Below are 22,006 nucleotides of genomic sequence, written 5' to 3' on the forward strand. Positions count from 1 at the left end.
AGCGTGTGCCTGACTCTGGAGGACACATGGCCAAATCATCAGCTCTGATCACACGCAAGTTTTGATATTGAGGGAAACCCAAATGGACAATGGATTATCCCAGACCTGCATTGTCTAATTAAGTCATCAAATTCTGGTTGCATTAAAGTTCATCTTAACCTATTATCTGGAAGTACAAAGAGTTCTGGAAGTTCATATCTGTGACTCTTGGTTAATACTGGAGTCATGTGCCATTCAGACACCCTTGGGTGGCTTCACACATCTGACCATTCTCTTGGGACATCTCCATTCTCCCAGTAGCACAGATGAGCTGTTACTGAGGTTTGGTGTGCAATAGCCATGCATTGTTTTTTTGGCACTGGTTGCCATGCTGCTGCTGCCAATGCAATGAGCGTTTCCACCGAGCAAACTCCAGCTAGTGCACATGCAGTGGGCTCACACCGATCTCCGGCGGGATCGGAGGCGCTGGTTGAAGGCGGGGTATCCAAGGGAGTTAGTGCTGCCGGGGGAGGAGAAGACAAAGTTCTCCTGTGCGCTCAAAGACATCTCGTCCACCTTGAAGGAGATGGAGTTGAAATAAACTGGGTTGGTATGGGTGCAGAAGGAGTCATGGTGGGATCCAGTGGGACTTTCACAGTCCTGAGACCTGTAACACATACAGGAGCAAAGTGATCCAACATCTGAGACAGGTTCTGGTATACTCTCACGCCTAATCTCCACCTCCCCCGCCATCAGGGGGATCAGATTGCTCCTACTGCGGCCCTCCTCCATGGGTAATAGGACGGTGCTTCTGCTCTGAATGTCCTCTCCGATGGTCATAGCTGAGTGATCTCTATTCCCAGCACGCTCCTCTGCATCTCTCTTCTCATCTTCAGAGTTCATGGTGAGGAACCTCAACACCACCAGGTTCAGGAAGGCTCCAATCACGGTCAGTCCAACAAGAATATACATGAAACTAAATGCCACGTAGGGAGGCCTCTTCTGCAGGGCTTCATTATTTTGTAGAGCCACAAAATCCCCAAACCCAATGGTGGTAAGAGTTATAAAGCAGTAATAATATGCATGGAAAAAGGTCCAATCCTCAAAGTGTGCGAATGCTGCTGCTCCAATGCACAGGGTGCCCAGGCATGAGAAGAAGCCAACGGTTACCATGTTCTCCATGGAGACCTCAGTTTTCTTCATTCCCAGGCATTTCTTTATTCTCTTCAGCAGGTATCTAACGAAGGTGTTCATGCGTTCTCCCAGACTCTGGAACATCACTAGAGTCAGCGGGATCCCCAAAACTGCATAAAACATACAGAAAGCTTTGCCAGCGTTGGTTCCTGGAGCGGCATGACCATAACCTGCATTACAGCAAAGAGAAAAGGCCAGTTATTAGCACAGTTATAAGTATGTGCAACATGTACAAACAGCTGCTCCTTCATTGGCTCAGCTAGTTAATGCACTGTCTCTAAGCCAATCAAAACACCAAGAACTTCAAATTAATTTGAACTGTTAGCTGACCTGACAAAGAGTTGGCCTACTGCCCCTAAACTAGTGGGGGCTGAATCGATCATAATTCTAGCTCCTTGTCCCTGTCTAATGAGCAGGTGTGAAGTTGGGTGAGGATCGAGTCATAGGAAGAGGAGCAGGCCATTCAGCCCCCCTCGGGCCTGTTCCACCATTCAGTAAGAACATGACTAACCTGTACCTCATCTCCATTTACCTTGCCAGTACTTTGGAGGAAAAGGAATTCCTGATTCCACTATCCTTTGTGTGAGGAAGTGCTTCCTGATTTCATTCCTGAATGGACTAGCTCTAATTTTAAGATTATACCCCCTTTGTTCTGGACTCCCCCACCCCCACCAGAGGAGTTAACTCCTCTGTATCTACCCTATCAAAATCCTTCTATCAACCTAACCATGTCAGGCTAAGCTAGGCCATGTCCTAGAATCATAGAATAGTGTAGCACAGGAGGAGACCCATGGAGTCTGAACTGGCTCTTTTGAAGAGCAATCGAATTAGTCCCATTCCCCTGCTCTTCCCCCACCAGCCTTGCAACTTTTTCTCCAAGTATTTATCCCCTTTTGAAGGCTACTGTTGAATCTGTCTCCACCAGTCCATCAGGCAGTGCATTCCAAATCTGAACCACTCATTGGATAAAACAACTTTTTCTCTGGTTCTTTTGCTAATCACCTTGAATCTGTGCCTTGTTAGCAACCCTTCAGCCATTGCAAACAGATTGATTTACGCTATCTAAACCCTTCCTGATTTTAAACACCTCTATCAAATCTCCCCTTAGCCTTCTGTGCTGTTAAGGAGAACAGCCCCTCTCACCCCCACACCACACTTTCTATCTAGACTGGTACATGAAATGGACCTGCCTATGGAACCATACTGCAGATATCAGCCAGCCTCTTACAGGATGCAAGAAAAATCACAAGCATGTCCTACCAAAAACAGAGAATAATTTACAAATTGAGATGTCTCATTTGGAAACCAGTGAATAAAACAGCTATAGATGTTTCGATGAGTTGCTATGTGAGATTCCCTGACAGTTTACTCATTATTGCTTTCTGATTTTGTGAAATTATTATATCCACTTGAATTGGAAATTTGGTATTTTTAACACACTGAAGTAGTGATTGTAACAAAAATATCACTGCAAGAATAAAATATTACTGTTGAGATCTGTTGTACACATTCACCTAACTGCTTTAACAACTCTCCAGAGACAGAAATTCTGTTTAATAATTGTGAAAAGCACCTCAAGACAGCATATGCTTTAATAGTCTCACAATATTATTTGTTTGTAATTTCATCCAATTCATTTTTTCCAATTTTCTCCCAGTTGTTTCATTCCCTTCTTAAAGCCTTGTACTAGGAACGGTTCTAAGCTGCTTATTGTCCAAGTGGCAATTCTTCACGTGTGAACGCATGACAGTGAGGGCTGTAGGCTGTTCCGCTGTGAGGTGCATCACAGCTGAACCTTTTCCTGTCCTCTTGCAGCCATCACTTCTCACCAGGGGTGACTGGTTGACTTTATTCCTCCCTAAACCCCAGCAGTCTACCCCAAGTACTGAAGCCATTTGTAGACCCTAACTGGTTCACTGTCTGAGATAAGCTGACACAGCAGAGAATCTGACCAAGGAATCAGGGGTGGGTAGCGAGTGTCTGGATCACGACTGTATGGGAACAGCCTTAATGGATGAGTTGGTCTTTTCCTGTCCAAAATTTATGTATGTTCATAACTTCCTAGATTATGTTTGTGTCTCAGTTCCACTCCTGACATTTATTCATTAAAGCCATCCTGTGAACACTATCACACCTTTCAAGAGAGAAGTAAAAATCTTTATCAGTGACAAAATACAACCTGTTGTTAAAGATACTGAGCGATGGAGTTTGCTCTGTGCTATTATACGTCACTTTCTGGAGACGCTGATGCTACTGGAGTCATTGCAAGGAGCACAATCTCCTCCTGAGAAATAAAACAGACAATTGTAACAGAAAGAATGTAAGATTTTCATGTGCACAGTGCCTATTCATGACCTCAGGACATCCCAAAGTGCTTTACAGCCAACAAAGTACTTTTTGAAGTGTAGTCACTGTTGCAATGTAGGAAATACAGCAGCCAATTGTTGCACAGAAAGCTCCCACACGCAACAACGTGTTAATGACTGAATAATCTGTTCTAGCGATGCTGGTTGAGGGATAAATATTGGCCAAGATGCCAGGGACAACTTTCCTGCTTTTCTTTGGAATAGTGCCATGGGATCTTGTATGTCCACCTGAGAGGGCCTCAGGTTAACATCTCATCTGAAACACAGCACCTCCAACAGTGTAGCATTCCCGTGGTAGTGCACCAGATTTATCAGCCTGGATTATGCACTCAAGTATCTCGAGTGCGATTTGAACCTACAACCGTCTGACTCAGAGGCAAAAGTGCTACCTGCTGAGCCACAACTAAGAAGCAATGAGTGAGCGTTTGAGATACATTCTGAAAGATATCTGATTTCCTAGTTATAAACGTACCATTATATCATACATTAAGCATCACTGTGAGCCAATACTGGAGGGAAATAATGCAAGATCCACAGGAGCAGACAATCTCACAACATTTGGGTTTGACATTGCATGGAATATAACTGCAGTGATGTCATAGAGTCATAGAGTCATAGAGAGATACAGCACTGAAACAGCCCTTCGGCCCACCGAGTCTGTGCTGACCATCAACCACCCATTTATACTAATCCTACATTAATCCCATATTCCCTACCACATCCCCACCTTCCCTCAATTCTCCTACCACCTACCTACACTGGGGGCAATTTACAATGACCAATTTACCTATCAACCTGCAAGTCTTTGGCTGTGGGAGGAAACCGGAGCACCCGGAGAAAACCCACACTGAAAGGTGTTCATAGAATCACAGCCCGGAAACAGGCCATTCAGCCTAACTGGTCTGTGTCGGTGTTTATGATTGACACAAGCCTTGTCCCATCCTTTTTCATCCCAGCCTATCGCATAACCTTCTATTCCTTTCTCCCTCCTGTCAATCTAGCTTCTCCTTAAATGCATTAATGCTATTCTCTGTAACTACTCCATGTGGTAGTGAGTGCCACTTTCTCATCACTCTCTGGGTAAAGAAGTTTCTCCTGAGTTCCCTATTAGATTTATTAGTGATGATCTGATATTTATGGCCCCAAGTTTTGGTCTCCCCCCAAAGGCTGAAACATTTTTCCTCCACCTACCTTTTCAAAAACCTTTCATAATCATCAGACACCCTTCCTCCTTCACTTTTCTAGAGACCCTGCCTGCTCAATCTTTCCTGACAGGTATGCTGGATAACACAAGCTTGAGAGCTTTATGGAATTTTATTTCCTAAGCAAAGGGAACACTCCCACTTGTGCTTTCAACACATTCACAATTTAGTGACTGAAAATAGAGTTCTGGTGAAGGGTCATTGACCTGAAATGTTAACTCTGCTTCTCTCTCCACAGATGCTGCCAGACCTGCTGAGTATTTCCAGCACTTTCTGTTTTTATTATAGGTGTTTAAGCATGGATGTAATCAAGCAGACAAAGGGCTCTTCCCTAACCATGATAAATTTGACTAGGAATCTGGATGAATAAACAAGGTTCTGCTTGGCTTGAACTGATGATGTTACAACTGCTCGGAGATGATTAGCTCCAATAAAAACCATAAACCTAACACTATGATCACAAAATTGGTAAAAATATCATATTGTGTCAATACAGCAATTAATTTAATCAAATATCACCTCAATATAATCATATTAAAACCTTTTGCGAGTTTGGAGGTGAAGACTAACTTTGACTTGAAATGTGAACTTTGAACCTTTCAAATGTCTACTCTCTGCTTCTGAAGCAAAAATGAACGACATACATTATGGAAGCTCAGTCATTGAGCTTATTCAAAACTGAGATAGGTAGACTTTTGGGAACTAAGGAAATCAAGGGATAAGGGAGAAGGGCAGGAAAATGTTGAGGTAGAAGATCGGCTATGATCCTATTGAATGGCGGAGTGGGCTTGAAGGGCTGAATGACCTACTCCTGCTCCTATTTCATACTGAGACAGCACCTTATCACATTTCTCAGCTAGAGCTCAGTTCTAGCACACTTACCTGTTGTGTTAAAAGACTATGGGTTAAAGTCCAAGTGCAGAGATTTGAGCATAAAAATCTAACCTGACACTTGAGTGCTGCACTGTTGGAGGAACTGTTTTGCAGATGAGACATTAGCCTCAGGCTCTGTCTGCCCTCTTAGGTGACTGTAAAAGATCTCATGGCACAACTTTGAAGAAAAGCAGGAGAGTTACCCCCTGACTCCTGGACAATATTTATCTCTCAATCAGCATCGCAAAAATAGATTAATTGGTCATTATCACATCATTCTTTGTGGGAGCTTACTGTGCACAAATTGGTTGTCGCATTTCCTACATTACAACAATGAATACACTTCAAAAGTTCTTAATTGGCTGTAAAGCATTTTGGGAAATCCTGAGGTCATGAAAGGCACTATAGAAATGCAAATCCTTCTTTTTCTCATAAATATTTCAAAGGCTGACAGATATAATAAGCCATTTTACTGTTACGTGGGCAAAAACTGAAGCCACTTCATGTGCAGCAAGATCAGAAACAGCAAGGAGGTGAATGGCTAGCTAATAAGTGTTTTCTTGCAGAATTGGATGAGGGAAGATTGTTAGTCCAGACACCAGGGGAAAGGCCTGAATGGAGCTTTAGCAAGTCTCTAATGCTAAAGAAAGGTTATGCTGATAGGGTGAGATGAAAGGGGAAAGTTCTATAGGGCCAAATGGTCTGGTTCTGTGCTGTAAATTCTATGTAAACCTCTCCACTAATCTAGTTAGATATCTGGGGTAGTATAGTATTATGTTAGTGGACTAATAATCAAACAATGACCTCAGTTCAAATCCTACCACAGCAGTTGAGAAATTTAAATTCAATTAATTAGTAAAGCTGGAATAAAAAGCTCGTTCGGTAATGGTGACCATGAAACTACTAGATTGTTGCAAAATCCCATCTGGTTCACTAATGCCCTATTGGGAAAGAAATCTGGGCTGGAATTTTACGCCCCCCCATCCCCGCCCCTGGCAGGAGTGGGCTGGTGGCGGTGGGGGATCTGTTCCCTACGCCTTCCCGTCCCCCCTGCAATTTTACGAGGGGCAGAGGCAGTGAGAAATGGCCTGCCTGTTCCAGGCCAATCAAGGCCCTTAAGTGGCCAATTAACTGCCACTTAAGGGCTTCCTCCTACCGCCGCGAGTATTTTCGGGTATTTTACCAGCAGCGGGCGGGCGGCCCAGGCCGCCTTGAAGACTGGGAGAGGCCCTCCTGATGGGGCCCCACAGAGGCCTCCCCCCCCCCCCCCACCCCACGACTGTCCAACAGCCCCCACTGCACAACGCTCACCCCACCCCCCGAACCAATTCCCCTTGCCTCATCATGACCCGCTGTTTGTTCCCGATGAAGCCCCAGAGACTTACCTTTTTTTGGGCCAACATCCATAATCCTGCTATGGTAGGGTGCAGTCCCAGCAGTGGCCACTGCTCCCAGTGGCGCTGCAGGGACTAAGAGCTGCCAGCCCACTGAGACAGGAAGTCCCGCCCAAGGTCAATTAAGGGCCTGGGGAGAGTAAAATCCTGGCGTGGCTCCCCAGGCCCGGCGGAGTTGGGCTTGCCCACGACTATTTGGCCGGTGGGCGGGGCCTCCTGCCCACGTAAAATTCTGGCCTTGCTGTCCTTACCCACTCTCATTGATATGTGACTCCAGGCCCACAACAATGTGTTGACTCTTATCTGCCCTCTGCAGGGCATCCTGAAGGGGGAGGGTGATAAGGCAGAGGTCATGATACATGTTGGTACCAATGACATAGGTTGAAAGAGGGATGAGGTCTTGCATCAAGAATTTAGGGAGTTAGGCAGTAGACTAAAAAGCAGGACCTCTCGGGTTGTAATCTCTGGATTACTCCCAGTGCCACGTGCTAGCGAGTATAGAAATAGGAGAATGGCACAGATGAATTCGGGGCTTAAGAGTTGGTGCAGGAGGGAGGGTTTTAGATTCCTAGACCACTGGGACCGTTTCTGGGGAAGGCGGGACCTGTACAAGCGGGACGGTCTACATCTGAACCAGAGGGGGACTAACATCCTTGCTGGCGGGTTTGCTAGTGCTGTTGGGAGGAGTTTATACTAATTTGGCAGGGGGAGGGGACGCAGACTCCTAGCAGAATAAGAACACAGCTAAACACAGGAAAGCAAACAAGTCAGAGAGAATACAGTGGAAGTAAGTTTAAAGGGAGGAAGACCAGGATGGATGGCCTCTACTTTAATGCCAGGAGTATTACAGGTAAAACGGATGAGTTAAGGGCAAGGATTGACACGTGGAATTGTGATATAGTAGCCATCACGGAGACATGGTTGAGGGAGGGGCAGGATTGGCAGCTCAATATCCCGGGATATAGAATCTTCAGGCGGGACAGAGGAGGGGGTAAAAGAGGAGGGGGCGTTGCAATATTAGTTAAGGAGTCAGTTACTGCAGTAAGGAGAGATGATATCTTGGAGGCGACATCAAATGAAGCTTTATGGGTAGAGTTTAGGAATAAAAAAGGGACCGCCACATTGCTCGGTGTTTATTATAGACCCCCAGATAGTCAGCGGGAAATTGAGGAGCAAATATGTGCACAACTCACAGAGGTGTGTAAAAATAATAATAGGGTAATTATATGAGGTGATTTCAACTTTCCCAACATTAATTGGGATAGTCATCGTGTTAAGGGCTTAGATGGCGTGGAGTTCTTAAAATGTATACAGGAGAACTTTTTAGCTCAATATGTAGAGGATCCAACAAGGGAGGGTGCAGTGCTGGACCTAATTCTGGGAATGAAGCCGGACAGGTGGTTGATGTCTTGGTGGGGGTACATTTTGGTGATAGTGACCATAACATGGTACAATTTAAGCTTGTTATGGAGGAAGAAATAGACAAGTTGCAAAAAAAGGTTTTGGATTGGGGGGAGAGCGAATTTTAGTAAAATAAGGCAGGATCTGGCCAAGGTAGACTGGAAAGACTTACTTGTCGGGAAATCTACAGAAGAGCAGTGGGAGGATTCAAAAAGGAAATAGGGAGGGTACAGGCCCAACATGTTCCCTCTAGGGTAATAGGTAGGAGCAACAAGCCCAGAGAACCATGGATGACCAGAAACATTCAGGGTACAATGAGAAGGAAAAGAGAGGCTTTTAGCAAATACAAGGAGAGCAAATCAGCGGAAGCATTAGTGGAGTACAGAAAGTGTGGGATGGAGCTTAAGAAAGCAATTAGGAGAGCAAAGAGGGGATATGAGAAAGCTCTGGCTGGTAAAAGTAGGGAAAATCCCAAGATATTCTATAAGTATATCAATGGGAGGAGGATAACCAGGGAAAGAGTAGGACCCATTAGGGACCAAGGAGGAAATCTGTGGGTGGAGCCAGAGGACATTGGTAGGGTGTTGAACGAATACTTCACATCTGTCTTCACCCAAGAGAATGAGGATGTAGATACGGAACTCAGAGAGAGAGAGAAACTGTGAGGTTCTTGAGCAAATTGTCATAGGGAGTGACAAGGTATTGGAGGTTTTGGCAGGCTTAAAAGTGGACAAATCTCCAGGTCCGGACGATTTGTGTCCCAGCATGCTGTGGGAGGTGAGGGTGGAGATTGTCGGGGCTCTGACCCTAATTTTTAATTCCTCTCTGGCCACGGGGGAGGTGCCAGAGGGCTGGAGAACAGCTAATGTGGTCCCACTATTTAAGAAAGGTTGTAGAGATAAGCCAGGGAACTACAGAGCAGTGAGTCTCACGTCAGTGGTAGGGAAACTATTGGAGAAAATTCTGAAGGAGAGAATCTATCTCCACTTGGAGAGGCAAAATTTGATTAGGAATAGTCAGCATGGCTTTGTCAGAGGCTTAGCATGGCTTTGTCATGCCTAACAAATTTGATTGAATTTTTTGAGCATGTGACCAGGTGTGCAGATGAGGGTAGTGCAGTTGATGTAGTTTACATGGATTTCAGCAAAGCCTTTGACAAGGTCCCACATGGGAGACTCATCAAGAAAACAAATGCACATGGGATACAGGGTAACTTGATAAGGTGGATTCAAAATTGGCTTAGCTGTAGGAGACAGAGAGTGATGACAGACGGCTGTTTTAGTGACTGGAAGCCAGTGTCCAGTGGTGTTCCACAGGGATCTGTGCTGGGTCCCCTATTGTTTGTCATTTATATAAACGACATAGATGACTATGTGGGGGGTAGGATCAGTAAGTTCGCGGATGACACAAAGATTGGCCAAGTGGTTAACAGTGAGGTTGAGTGTCTTGGGTTACAGGAAGATATAGATGGGATGGTCAAATGGGCAGAAAAGTGGCAGATGGAATTTAACCCTGAAAAGTGTGAGGTGATACACTTTGGAAGGAGTAATGTGACACGGAAGTATTCAATGAATGGCCTGACACTGGGAAGTTCCGAGGAACAAAGGGACCTTGGCGTGTTTGTCCATAGATCTCTGAAGGCAGAAGGGCAGGTTAATAGGGTGGTGAAAAAGGCATATGGGACACTTGCCTTTATCAATCGAGGCATAGATTACAAAAGCAGGGAAGTCATGTTGGAGTTGTACAGAACTTTGGTAAGGCCACAGCTGGAGTACTGTGTGCAATTCTGGTCACCACATTATAGGAAGGATGTGATTGCACTGGAGGGGGTGCAGAGGCGATTCACCAGGATGTTGCCTGGGATGGAACATTTAAGCTATGAAGAGAGGTTGGATAGGCTTGGGTTGTTTTCATTGGAGCAGAGAAGACTGAGGGGTGACCTGATCGAGGTGTACAAAATTATGAGGGGCATGGACAGGGTGGATAGGGAGCAGCTGTTCCCCTTAGTTGAAGGGTCAGTTACGAGGGGACACAAGTTTAAGGTGAGGGGCAGGAGGCTTAAGGGGGATTTGAGGAAGAACTTTTTTACCCAGAGTATGATGACGGTCTGGAATGCCCTGCCTGGGAGGGTGGTAGAGGCGGGTTGCCTCACATCCTTTAAAAAGTACCTGGATGAGCACTTGGCACGTCATAACATTCAAGGCTATGGGCCAAGTGCTGGCAAATGGGATTAGGTAGACAGGTCAGGTGTCTTAATGCATCAGTGCAGACTCGATGGGCCGAAGGGCCTCTTCTGCACTGTATTATTCTGTGATTCTGTGATTCTATGACCTGGTTGAGTAAGCCACTCAACTGCATTCAGAAAGTATCAACATCTTTGCAATGGAAATTAGGAATGAGCAATAAATGCTGGTCTTGCCATTGACATCCGCACCCCATGAATGAATTAAAAATAAGTTACCAAGTTAGTTCCATAGCCCTTGATACCCCTACCTAATAAAAGTCTCCCAATCTCAGTCTTCAAAGCTCCAATTAATCCACAGCATTTTCGGGGTGAGAATTTCAGATTCATTAACCTTTGTCTTCGAGTCATTCGAGTTATTGCAGCACAGAAGGAGGTCATTATCAAGTCCATGATGGCAAAAAAGTGTCTGAAAAAATGTTTCCAGATTTCATTCCTGAATGACCCTAGCTCTAATTTTATGTCCCCTTTGTTCTGCACTCGCTCACCAAAGGAAATAGTTTCTCTCTATCTACCCTATTGAATCTTTTTTATCATTTTAATCACCTTAATCAGATCACCCCTCAATTTCCTCTACCCAAGGGAACTCAAGCTAAGTTTCTGCAAGTTCTCCTCATAATTTAACCTTTTTCTCTCTGGCATCATTCTGGTGAACCTACTCTGTACCTCCTCCAAGATCACTATATCTGTTCTGAAGTGCTGTGTCCAGAACTGAACACAGTTTCTCTAGATGGGGTTTGACCAAGGCTCTATAACAACAGGAAGGGTAATTTCCTTCGCTTTGTAATCCAGCCCCTGGAGATAAAGGCCAACATCCCATTAGCCTTTCTGATTGTGTTTTGTACCTGTCGAACAGCCTTATATCATTTGTGTATTTGAGCTTCCAAATCTCTGCCAAATTTCAAATCCTGGATCATGTACTTCTCAGTTTATTTCTAAACGGTCATCTCTCAGCCAGCTCCTTACACCACTGAGGGGACAAGTTTCACCATTCTTTCCCTTGACCTCTGTCTTATGTCTCCTTTCTAAAGTGCCTCCAGTATTTGAATGTCTCCCTTGTGTCCAAGTGATCACAATTAGACTTAATATTCAATGTGTTTTGACCAGAACACTCTGCAGTTTGAGTATGACTTTCTCTCCTGTGTTGGTATATGTAGTTCAGCGCTGTATTTGATTTGTTCATCTCTGCTCTATTGAGACATTTTCAATGCATCTACTTAAACTCTCAGATCTCCTTCATGTTATTTTGACACAATTCATGCAATATTTATACATCCCATTTCTCTTTTCTGTTCATTACTTTACATTTTTTGATATTAAATTGCATCTATCATGTTCCCATCCATTCACATATCGTTTCTGTGCTGGCCTGTCTAATTTTGCACCACTTGAGAATTTGATCAGGTTGCTTTGACTTTCTGGTTCCAAGTCACTAATGGAAATTAGAAACAGTGGGGCTTCCAACACCGATCCTTAGTGCAACCCATTCGTCACAGCAGCACTTCCTGACATGACTCCTCTAGCAAGTACCAACTGGTTCCTACATTTCACCCCATCCACCACCTTCAACATTTACTCCCTCCATCAATGGCGCAGCATGGCTGCAGTGTATACCACCTACAAGATGCACTGCAGTAACTCGCCACGGCTCCTTCGACAGCACCTTCTAGACCCACAACCTCTACTGCCTCAAAGAGCAAGGGCAACAGATAGGAACATAGGAGCAGGAGTAGGCCATTCAGCTCACTGAGCCTGCCCCGCCATTCAATGCGATCATGGCTGATCATCCACTTCAATGTCTTTTTCCCCACACTATCCCTTATCCCATTGGGATTTAGAAATCTGTCAATCTCTGCTTTAAACATACTCAATGACTGAGCTTCCACAACCCTCTGAGTAAAGAAATTTCTCCTCTTCTCTGAGCTAAGTGGCTTCCCCATTATTTTGAAATTGTGTCCCCTGGTTCTAGACTCCCCAATCAGGGGAAACATCTTACCTGCATCTACCCTGTCTATTGCTTTAAGTATTTTGTAGGTTTCAATGGGATCAGCTCTCATTCTCCACAACTCATCGGACAGTCCCGCCATCCTGGGAACAGGTCTGGTGAACCTTTGTTGCACTCCCTCTATGGCAATAATCTCCTTCGTAAGGTAAGGGGATGCATGGGAATATCACCACTTCAACGTTGCCCTCCAAGCCACAGCCTGTCCTGACATGGAAATATATCAGCCCTTCCTTCACGGTCGCTGGGTCAAAATCCTGGAACTCCCTGCCTAACAGCACTGTGGGTGTACCTACACCACATGAACGGCAGCATTTCAAGAAGGCATCTCACCACCACCTTCTCAAGGGAATTGAAAGAAATTAGGCCTTGCCAATCACACCCACATCCCATGAACGAATAAAACAAATTCTTAAGTAAAAGCAAAATACCGCAGATGCTGGAAATCTGAAGTAAAAACAGAAAGTGCTGGAAATACTCAGCAGGTCTGGCAGCATCTGTGGAGAGAGAAAACAGAGTTAACATTTCAGGTCTGTGACCTTTCATCAGAACTGGCAAAGTTTAGAAAAGTTTTAAACAAGTGAAGCAGGGGTGGTGGGGGGGGTGGGGGAGGAGAACAAAAGGGAAGGTGTGTGATAGGGCAAAGGATAGGAGAGATTAAATAACAAAGATGTCATGGGGCAAAGTGAAAGAGAGTGCTTTTGGTCGGTGAAAGATAAAGCATTAGTCCAGAGAGAGTGTTAATGGCCGAATAATGTGCAGCTCTGTCCAAAAGCACAACATGAATAACAGGCACATGGTTAAAAATGAAATAAATTAAAATAATTTTTAAAAAGAAATAAAAAAATGTAAAAAAATAAAATGTACAGGCCAGTCATGCTCTGAAATTGTTGAACTCAATGTTCAGTCTACAAGGCTGTAGAGTGCCTAATCGAAAGATAAGGTGCTGTTCCTCGTGCTTGTGTTGATGTTCACTGATGTATTTAAGACATGTAAGGAAATTATTACATGCAGCTGCGGATTCAAATATAGGGTGAAATGGACTCAATCCTGTGCTCAAATTCACCTTTGAAATGGAGCAGTCAGATGAGCTCCCTTTCCTTGATGTACTAGTTGAGAAATCTGCTAAGGGGTTCTCTACCACGGTCTACCGCAAACCTACCTTCACTGGTCAATACATGCGTTGGGACTCTTACAGTTCCACACACATAAGATTGGCCTTATCGGCAACCTCGTAAATAGGGCCCGAACCATTTGCTCACCATGCAAGCTTGATGCTGAAATAGGGCGAATCAAAGACATCCTGTGTGACAAGGCTACCCTGATCAGATCATTTCTCGCTGTATATCGTGCAAACTTATGAATGGTCCTAAGGCCGTCATTTCGGCCCTGAAAAGTGCCCAGTCCAGCTCAAATTACCCTGGAAGGGAAATGTGTCCCAAAAATTTAAGCAACAGGTAAAGCTAGCTGTTTCACGCTGCTACTATGCAGTAGCAACACGTGTGGTGTTCATCACTGACAGGATGCTGCCGTCAAGCCAAAATAAAGTCCTACCTATCACACAAATGAGTAATGTGATATATGAATTTCAATGCCAGTGTGATGTTAGGTATATAGGCCATACATCCCAGAGACTGGCGGATTGTATCAAACAACATGTCCCTTCTATTGTTCGCAATGGACAAGGAACAGGCCGTACCCAGCCAGCCCCTGCTTCCAAAACTCAAAACACAGTGTCCAACATTAGATATGATTCCGCAATTGGACAACATTTGCTAAATAATCCTCAGTGTGCTAAGAATTATGCTGACAACCAATTTAAGACTGTCAGTCGGGCTGACAATTAATACACAGGGCCCTGTTCTTTGCAGACAGAAAGAACATGTACACACATTGCGCTTGTTTCAGCTAAACAAAATAAGTGACAGCCATGCGCTGGTCCATTCCTCAGGGCAATGCCTTGACCAATCAGAGTCAAGCTGCCTGGTTTAAATTTCAAACAAAGCTTGGCAGTTAACTATCAGTCACCATAAACTGGTGCATTCTTCATGGCAATGTCTATACCAATCAGAGTCCACTAGCCAAGCAATCAGCACTCTCTTCTCATACAGTATAAATTTGTTGTTTCTCTTACATTGGTATTCTTGTGAAATATCCTGATGAGTACAAGACGGAAAGCTTTGACAAAATGTCTCTGTTTTCAGCAATACACATGATCTGATGTATTGGTATCAGGTTTAAGGGTGAAATTATACTGACAATCTTGCAACAATCTACCAATGTTATGGGTATGCATCAGCACAGAAAATGTCGGTATAACCTAAGACTCAGGTGTTTGGTTGAGATCCTCATGCATTAAAAAACAACTTGTATATATATCATGCCTTTGACATAGTAAAACATCCTGAGGTTCTTCACAGGAGTATTATCAAAAAATATATGACTTCAAACCGCATTAGGGGATGTTAGGGCAGATCACCAATAGCTTGGTCAAAGAGATAGGTTTAAGGGGCAGCTTATGTGCCAGCCATGGTTCAGTTGCTAGCACTCTCACCTCTGAGGCAGACAGTTGTGGGTTCACATCCCAGTTCAGGAACTTGAGCACAACAGTGTAGGTTGACATTCTAGTGCACTGCTGAGGGAGTGCTGCACTGTTGAGGCGCCATCTTTCAGATTACATGTTAGACCACAGTCCTGCCTGCTCTCTAAGGTGGACATAAAATATCCTTGACACCATTTTGAAGAGTAGCTGGTTTCCTGGTGAATTTTAACCCTCATTTACCACTAATAAAAACACAAATCGGGTCATTATCACATTGTTTGAGAGAGCTTGCTGTGTACAATTTGGCTGCCACATTTCCAACATTACAACAGTGACTGCACTTCATTGGTAGTAAAGCGCTTTGGGATGTTGCAGGAAGTGCAATGTAAAGGCAAGTCTTTCTGGTAGACAGCCGGGGAGATTTAAGGAGGGAATTCTAGAGCTTTGGGCCTTGGCAGTCTAAGGCAAGGCTCCCAACCCTCCATGATATCATGTCACACCATTTCCTGCTTACACTGGGCACCTTATAAATCCAGGCAGGTGCGATACAGCATTAATAAAAAAATAGTGACATGCAGAGTGGGTATTAATCAAATCAAGCTGAGCACACATGGGAGGGACAGAAGTTACTGCTCTTAGATCAGTATAGCTGTGATCCAAACAAGTGCAGGTGGCTGCCAATTATATCAGCTCTAATTTGAAATTAATTTCGTGGGTGTAAATTTTCCTTTCCAAATCTCTCTCACTTGCTCTCTCTCAAATACTGCCCAGAAAAGATGGCTTGGGTTAATTACATTTTGCATGTAAGAATCAGCCTCGTCCAAGTAAATCTATTCCCAGAAGATTAATGGTGTCTATTAAGTGGGCAGCAATTGCTGTTTAAGAACAGTGTGACTGTTGGTGGTTTATTAACAGCCTCCTTTGTGCCATTCCTGTTAGTGCTTTAAACACCAGGTGCAGAAGTAAAACATCACAGCTGAAATGTTTTCCTCAATACAAGAACAGATCAAACAGATTTTAACCAAGATAAGAGCAAGGAATGGATACAAATTGAAATTCTGACATCAGTCCTCAGACTCGGAGTAATAGGTGCAAAACAAGGAAATTCATAGCAACCATGTTGCTCCAAGTGGATAATCTGTAGTATAAGGGTCTGAAAGGGTTAATCTTGAGAGGGTGTGAAGAATACCTCCTACCATGATGATGTAAGAGATCATGTGAGCGAGAGACTTGAAGCTGGATGCAGTGTGGTTTTGGAGGAGTCACTCAGACTAGTGTGAAGATGTACGTAATTATACAACAATAAATATTAATTTTCTAACTAGAGCACAGAATCTCTCTAAGATAGACTAACAAAGGTGGCAGTGTGCCAAACAAACATACAATATGGTGATCAGTGGTGAGATCGAGACCAACAAGGGTTCTTAACATGCTACAACCAGAAGAAGAATTTGATAGAAATTAAAGAGAGCAGATCTGAAAAAAAAGCACAAAACTCAAGAAGAGATTGTAGAAAAACTCCAGCGCTCCAGACACTGACAGTTCGGGAATCGGCGGTAGAAATCTAGTCCGGCGAGTGCAGGCTTTGAGTCGGAGAACCAAGCAAAGTTCGAGGATCTGATGTTCAACCCTGAAAGTGGGTCCAAAAATCCATCCCATAATGGCGTTCGGCAGGCAGCACCGGGCAAGTCCTTGGTGAGGGCTAATCCGAGGTCTGCGCCATTACACATGGTGACCAGAGCAAAAAAATGCAAGCAAAGAGGCTGCAAATACTCGTTTCTCTTTGAGAAGGGAGCTAAAGGAGTATAGCAGTAATGTTATAAAATGGAGTTTAATATAAAGAGGAAAGTAATCCGTCGTCTCGCAGCAAGATTTTAAAGACAGAAATGTTGGCTATAGTGGGAATCAGCACGGAGCTGAAAAAGCGCAGGAAACCTCTGATACTGGAGGGAAGAACACAAAAGTGAAAGTAAAACAAATCAAAGCGATGGGGCTTACATTTTCAATCCCAGAGAAATTTAGACACATGGAAGAACCAAATCAAACCCAAAATTGGCCACTCTAGAGAGAAAGGTTTCTCAGATACAGAATTGCATCTAAATTGGACAGCCAGTCTGAAGCAGAGCAAGTGAATATACTGTTATATTCTACTGGAGCTTAAGCAGCTGATGTTATTGCCAGATAAGGTCTTAATGAAACATCTGTCAAATTCAAAGAAGTTTTAAAAGCTTTTGATTCTTATTTCAACTTGCAGAGCAATAAAATTTTAGAAACAGCAAAATTCAACAGAATGGTCCAGAAACCAGGTGAAACAGTTGATGCGTTCATCAATGACCTATACAGGCTTGCTGATGAATGTGAATATGGAGACCTTAAAGCAGAATTCATAAGAGACCTCATTGTGGTTGGTACTGCTAATGAATCCCTATCAGATTTATTGCAGTCAAAAGAAGACCTCACCCTGGACAAAGCTATCCAGCTGATGAGACAAATTGAGGTCCAGAAGAACAACAGATCAATCCTGAGGGATGAAGAAAGACCTTGGTTCAGGAAACCTCCAGCAACTATACAGTTCTTTAACCAGAGGGCTGTGAAAAAGGCACCAGAAAAAAAGGTACACTGGGCAGAGGGGAAGTGAAAGATGCCCTTAAACCCTGCTAGTGATGTGGGGCTAAAAATACCCATAGGCGCAAACAGTGTCCTGCAAATAAGGCAGAGTGCTTCACTATAAGAAAATAGTGCATTTTAGTAAAATGTGCCAAACGAAAATATATACTCCCACAAGTGCAAAAGAAAAAGCATTCAAGAATAGAATGGTTAACAAAGTTAAACAACCTCCTTCGGAGGAACAACCAAAACACTTTCTTGGTGAGATCAATGATCTGAATCAGGCATTTTGGTCTGTAGATATATATGTCAATGAACATATCACTAATTTTAAAGTCGACACCGGAGCAAATGTAACCATCCTATCAGACAAAGATCTGTGATAATCAACACATTTTCTGCAACCTATAGAAATCTTGTTACATGGCCCACAAGGGGTTGAACTCGAAGTAAAAGGGAAGCTACAGACAACACTCCAGTACAAAAGAAAAGCAAATATTAGAAACATGTTCTGAAGAATCAGGAATTCTCTCTCAAGTAGAAGAGCTTGTATTAACCTTCATCTTATTAAGAAAGTGGAAGAAGTTAAGCAACAAGAATCTGGGAGTCGCTTGCAAGAGGAATTCCTGAATTTTTTGCTGGCCCAGGCAGACTGAAGATCAAATATAGTATTACTTTGCAAAAAGATGCTAAACCACTTTGTCATTTCAGGCCTAGGAAGATTCCACACCCACTAATGAAGCAAGTCAAACATCAACTAGAAGACATGACCAGGAACTGACAAAGTGGTGTTTGGGAATGGTTCCAGTTCCTAAACCTTACCGTAATCTTCGCATTTGTGTAGACTTAGCTCAACGTAATTAGGCTGTGGCACAAGAAGTCCATCTGATATCCTCAGTGGACGAAAGCTTGGCAAAGTTATCCAAAAGTACAGTGTTCACAAAGCTTGACGAGAATAGTGGCTTTTGCCAATTTCCATTGGATAAGAAGTCAAGGTTATTGACGACCTTCGTTTGGAAGATTTTGTTTTAACCATCTACCCTTTGATATCACGTCAGCACTGGAAACATTCCAAAGAACTATGTTCAATGTTCTACAGGGCCTTGAAGGTGTAATATGTCATATGGACAACATCTTAGTACATGGAGTGTCCATTGGAGAACATAACCTAAGGGTTAGAGTGGTTTTAAATTGTCAGCAGGATGAAGGCCTGACATTCAATAAGAAGCATGAGTTTGCAAAAACATCCATTTGTTTTTTTTAGGACACATTGTCAACAGTAGCAGCATAATGGCAGTCCCACAAAAGACGAGAGCCATTAGCGAATCTCCACTTCCTACTTCAATCCATGATCTTCAACGGTTTCTTGGCATGGTCAATCAGCTGGCAAAATTCGAACCTAATTTAGCACTAGTTACTGAGCCTTTGCAAACAACTGGTGAGGAAAGCTGTAGAATGGTGCTGGGATGCACATCAACAACAAGCATTTCAAAGGATCAAGGAGATGTTGATTTTGTCTGATGTCTTAGCTCATTATAACCCTTCACTTCCAACAACAATTGCGGCTGATGACTCGTCCACAGGGATAGAGGCAGTCCTTTTCCAACAACAGCCAGATGAAGTTGAAGATCTGTTTATTATACGTCACAAGCACTGCCTGACACTGAGATGAGATACGCTGTGATAGAGAAGGAAGCTCTCACAGTCACTTGGGCTTGTGAGAGGTTTTCAAACTACATTATCAGCTTAAAGGTCATTATAGAGACAGACCACAAAGCCCTAGTTTCCTTACTCGATGAAAAGGAACTCGCGAGAATGCTACTGCGGATCCAAAGATTCCGGTTGAGGCTCATGAGGTTCACATATGACAAAGTATATACTCAGAGCAAGCAACTAACGACAGCAGGTGCATTGTCTTGAGCAATGGTTGACCATCCTACTCAACAGGATGTTTATTACTGAAATTGAGTCATATTCTCAGGTCACTGCATCACAATGACCGGCAGGTTCAAATAAACTCCAACAAATTCATCAGACACAGATGCAAGTTGAAGAATGCATCGATGTCCGCCAATATTGTGAGCAAGCTTGGCCAAAACAGAGTTCTAGTGGAAAGAGGATGAAAATCTTTGAAAACAGAAGGCACTTTACCATAGTGGATCATTTGCTGGTATATGATGAGAAACTGGTGATCCCCGAGTCACTCTGGTAGACATCTCGGAGAAAATACACCAGTGTCATATGAGCATAACTAAATGTGGAGCATGGGCTCAAAAGTCTGTTTGGTAACCAAGAGTATCAAAGGATATAGAAGAAATTATTTCAAATTTTCACGTATGTGCAATTTATAAACAGGATCAGAGAGGATTTCTTATCTCGATCCAATTCCCAACCAGCCAGTGGGAACGTTTGGCGATGGATCTATTCATCTTTGATGGAAAATCCTACCTAATTGTAGTAGATTACTTTTCAAGATGGATTGAGGTTAAATGGATGTGTACAACAACAACAGAGGCAGTCATTAAAGTTTTACAAGAAATCTTCGCAACACATGGTATACCTGATCAGATAGTGATAGAGAGATACAGCACCAAAACAGGCCCTTCAGCCCATACCAACCATCCATTTATACTAATCCTACATTAATCCCATTTCACATCCCCACAATTCTCCTACCACCTGACTACACTAGGGCAATTTTTTTGTTGCTTTTTTTTAAAGACAATGGCTAATTTAGCTATCAACCCACAAGTCTTTGGCATGTGGGAGAAAACCCACACGGTCACAGGGAAAACTTGCAAACTCCACACAGGCAGTACCGAGAACTGAACCTAGGTCACTGGACCTCTGAGGCTGCAGTGCTAACCACTGTGCCACTCCAGCATCCAATAATGGAGCACAATTTGTAAATGATTACTTTAAAAACTTTGTGGAAATCACTGGATTTGTGCATAGAACAGGTTCCCCTAGATATCCACAATCTAATGGAGAAAATGGAGAAACTGAGTGAGCAGTAAGAACGATTAAAGCACTGCTAAAGAAAATCAAGACTTCCAATCAGCACTTCTGAACTACAGAACTACTTCATTGTTATGTGAATTAACACCATCCAAAATGTTAATGGGAAGAAAATCTAGGATGCAGCTTCCAATTTTACCTAAGTAATTACTCTCAGGGATACAAATCCAGGACTATTAGATGTTCAAGACAGAGAAAAATCTTATTGAAAGAAACAAGCCTATAATTAGAATAGGAAATACCCGTACCAGAAACCTACTGAAGTTGTCAGAAGGACAAAAGGTATGGGTACCGTGAAGATGTATATAGTTATACAATAATAAATATTAATAGTCCAACTACTCTAGACTACAGAATCTCTCTAAGATAGACCAACAAAGGTGGCAGCATACCAAACAAACATACAACATAAAATATGTCTTGAAACAACAGCTGGTTCAGATAGTGTAGATCTCTGAATGCTGAAAAGGAGGCTGGAGAACAAGATATGATTTGCAGCAATCCCACAGTCTGAGTTACAATAATCCCACAGTCTGAATTACAATAATCCCCCAGACTAAATTACAATAATCCCACAGATTGAATTACAATAATCCCACAGACTAAATTACAATAATACCAGAGATTGAATTACAATAATCCCCCAGACTAAGTTACAATAATCCCACAGATTGAATTACAATAATCCCACAGACTAAATTACAATAATCCCACAGATTGAATTACAATAATCCCCCAGACTAAATTACAATAATCCCACAGATTGAATTACAATAATTCCACAGACTAAATTACAATAATCCCACAGATTGAATTACACTAATCCCACAGATTGAATTACAATAATCCCACAGACTAAATTACAATAATCCCACAGATTGAATTACAATAATCCCACAGACTAAATTACAATAATCCCACAGATTGAATTACAATAATCCCCCAGACTGAATTACAATAATCCCACAGATTGAATTACAATAATCCCACAGACTAAATTACAATAATCCCACAGATTGAATTACAATAATCCCCCAGACTGAATTACAATAATCCCACAGACTGAATTACACTAATCCCACAGACTGAATTACACTAATCCCACAGATTGAATTACACTAATCCCACAGGCTGAATTACACTAATCCCACAGATTGAGTTACAATAATCCCACAGAATGAATTAC

General features: G+C 43.0%; 1 protein-coding gene across 1 annotated transcript in view; it reads right to left on the reverse strand.

The window, feature by feature from the left end:
- Positions 1 to 435: 435 nt before the first annotated feature.
- The window catches only part of LOC137378534 (potassium channel subfamily K member 9-like), a 159,019-nt gene continuing 137,448 nt past the window's right edge, over positions 436 to 22,006 (reverse strand). Inside the window, exons 2-3 of the mRNA XM_068048877.1 lie at positions 784 to 1,343; positions 436 to 702 (exon numbers count right to left, since the gene is read on the reverse strand). Coding sequence (XP_067904978.1) covers positions 436 to 702; positions 784 to 1,343 — 827 coding nt within the window. The remainder of the gene's footprint in view (positions 703 to 783; positions 1,344 to 22,006) is intronic.

This window comes from Heterodontus francisci, chromosome 16 (genome assembly GCF_036365525.1).
Source record: "Heterodontus francisci isolate sHetFra1 chromosome 16, sHetFra1.hap1, whole genome shotgun sequence".
Lineage (NCBI taxonomy): Eukaryota > Metazoa > Chordata > Chondrichthyes > Heterodontiformes > Heterodontidae > Heterodontus > Heterodontus francisci.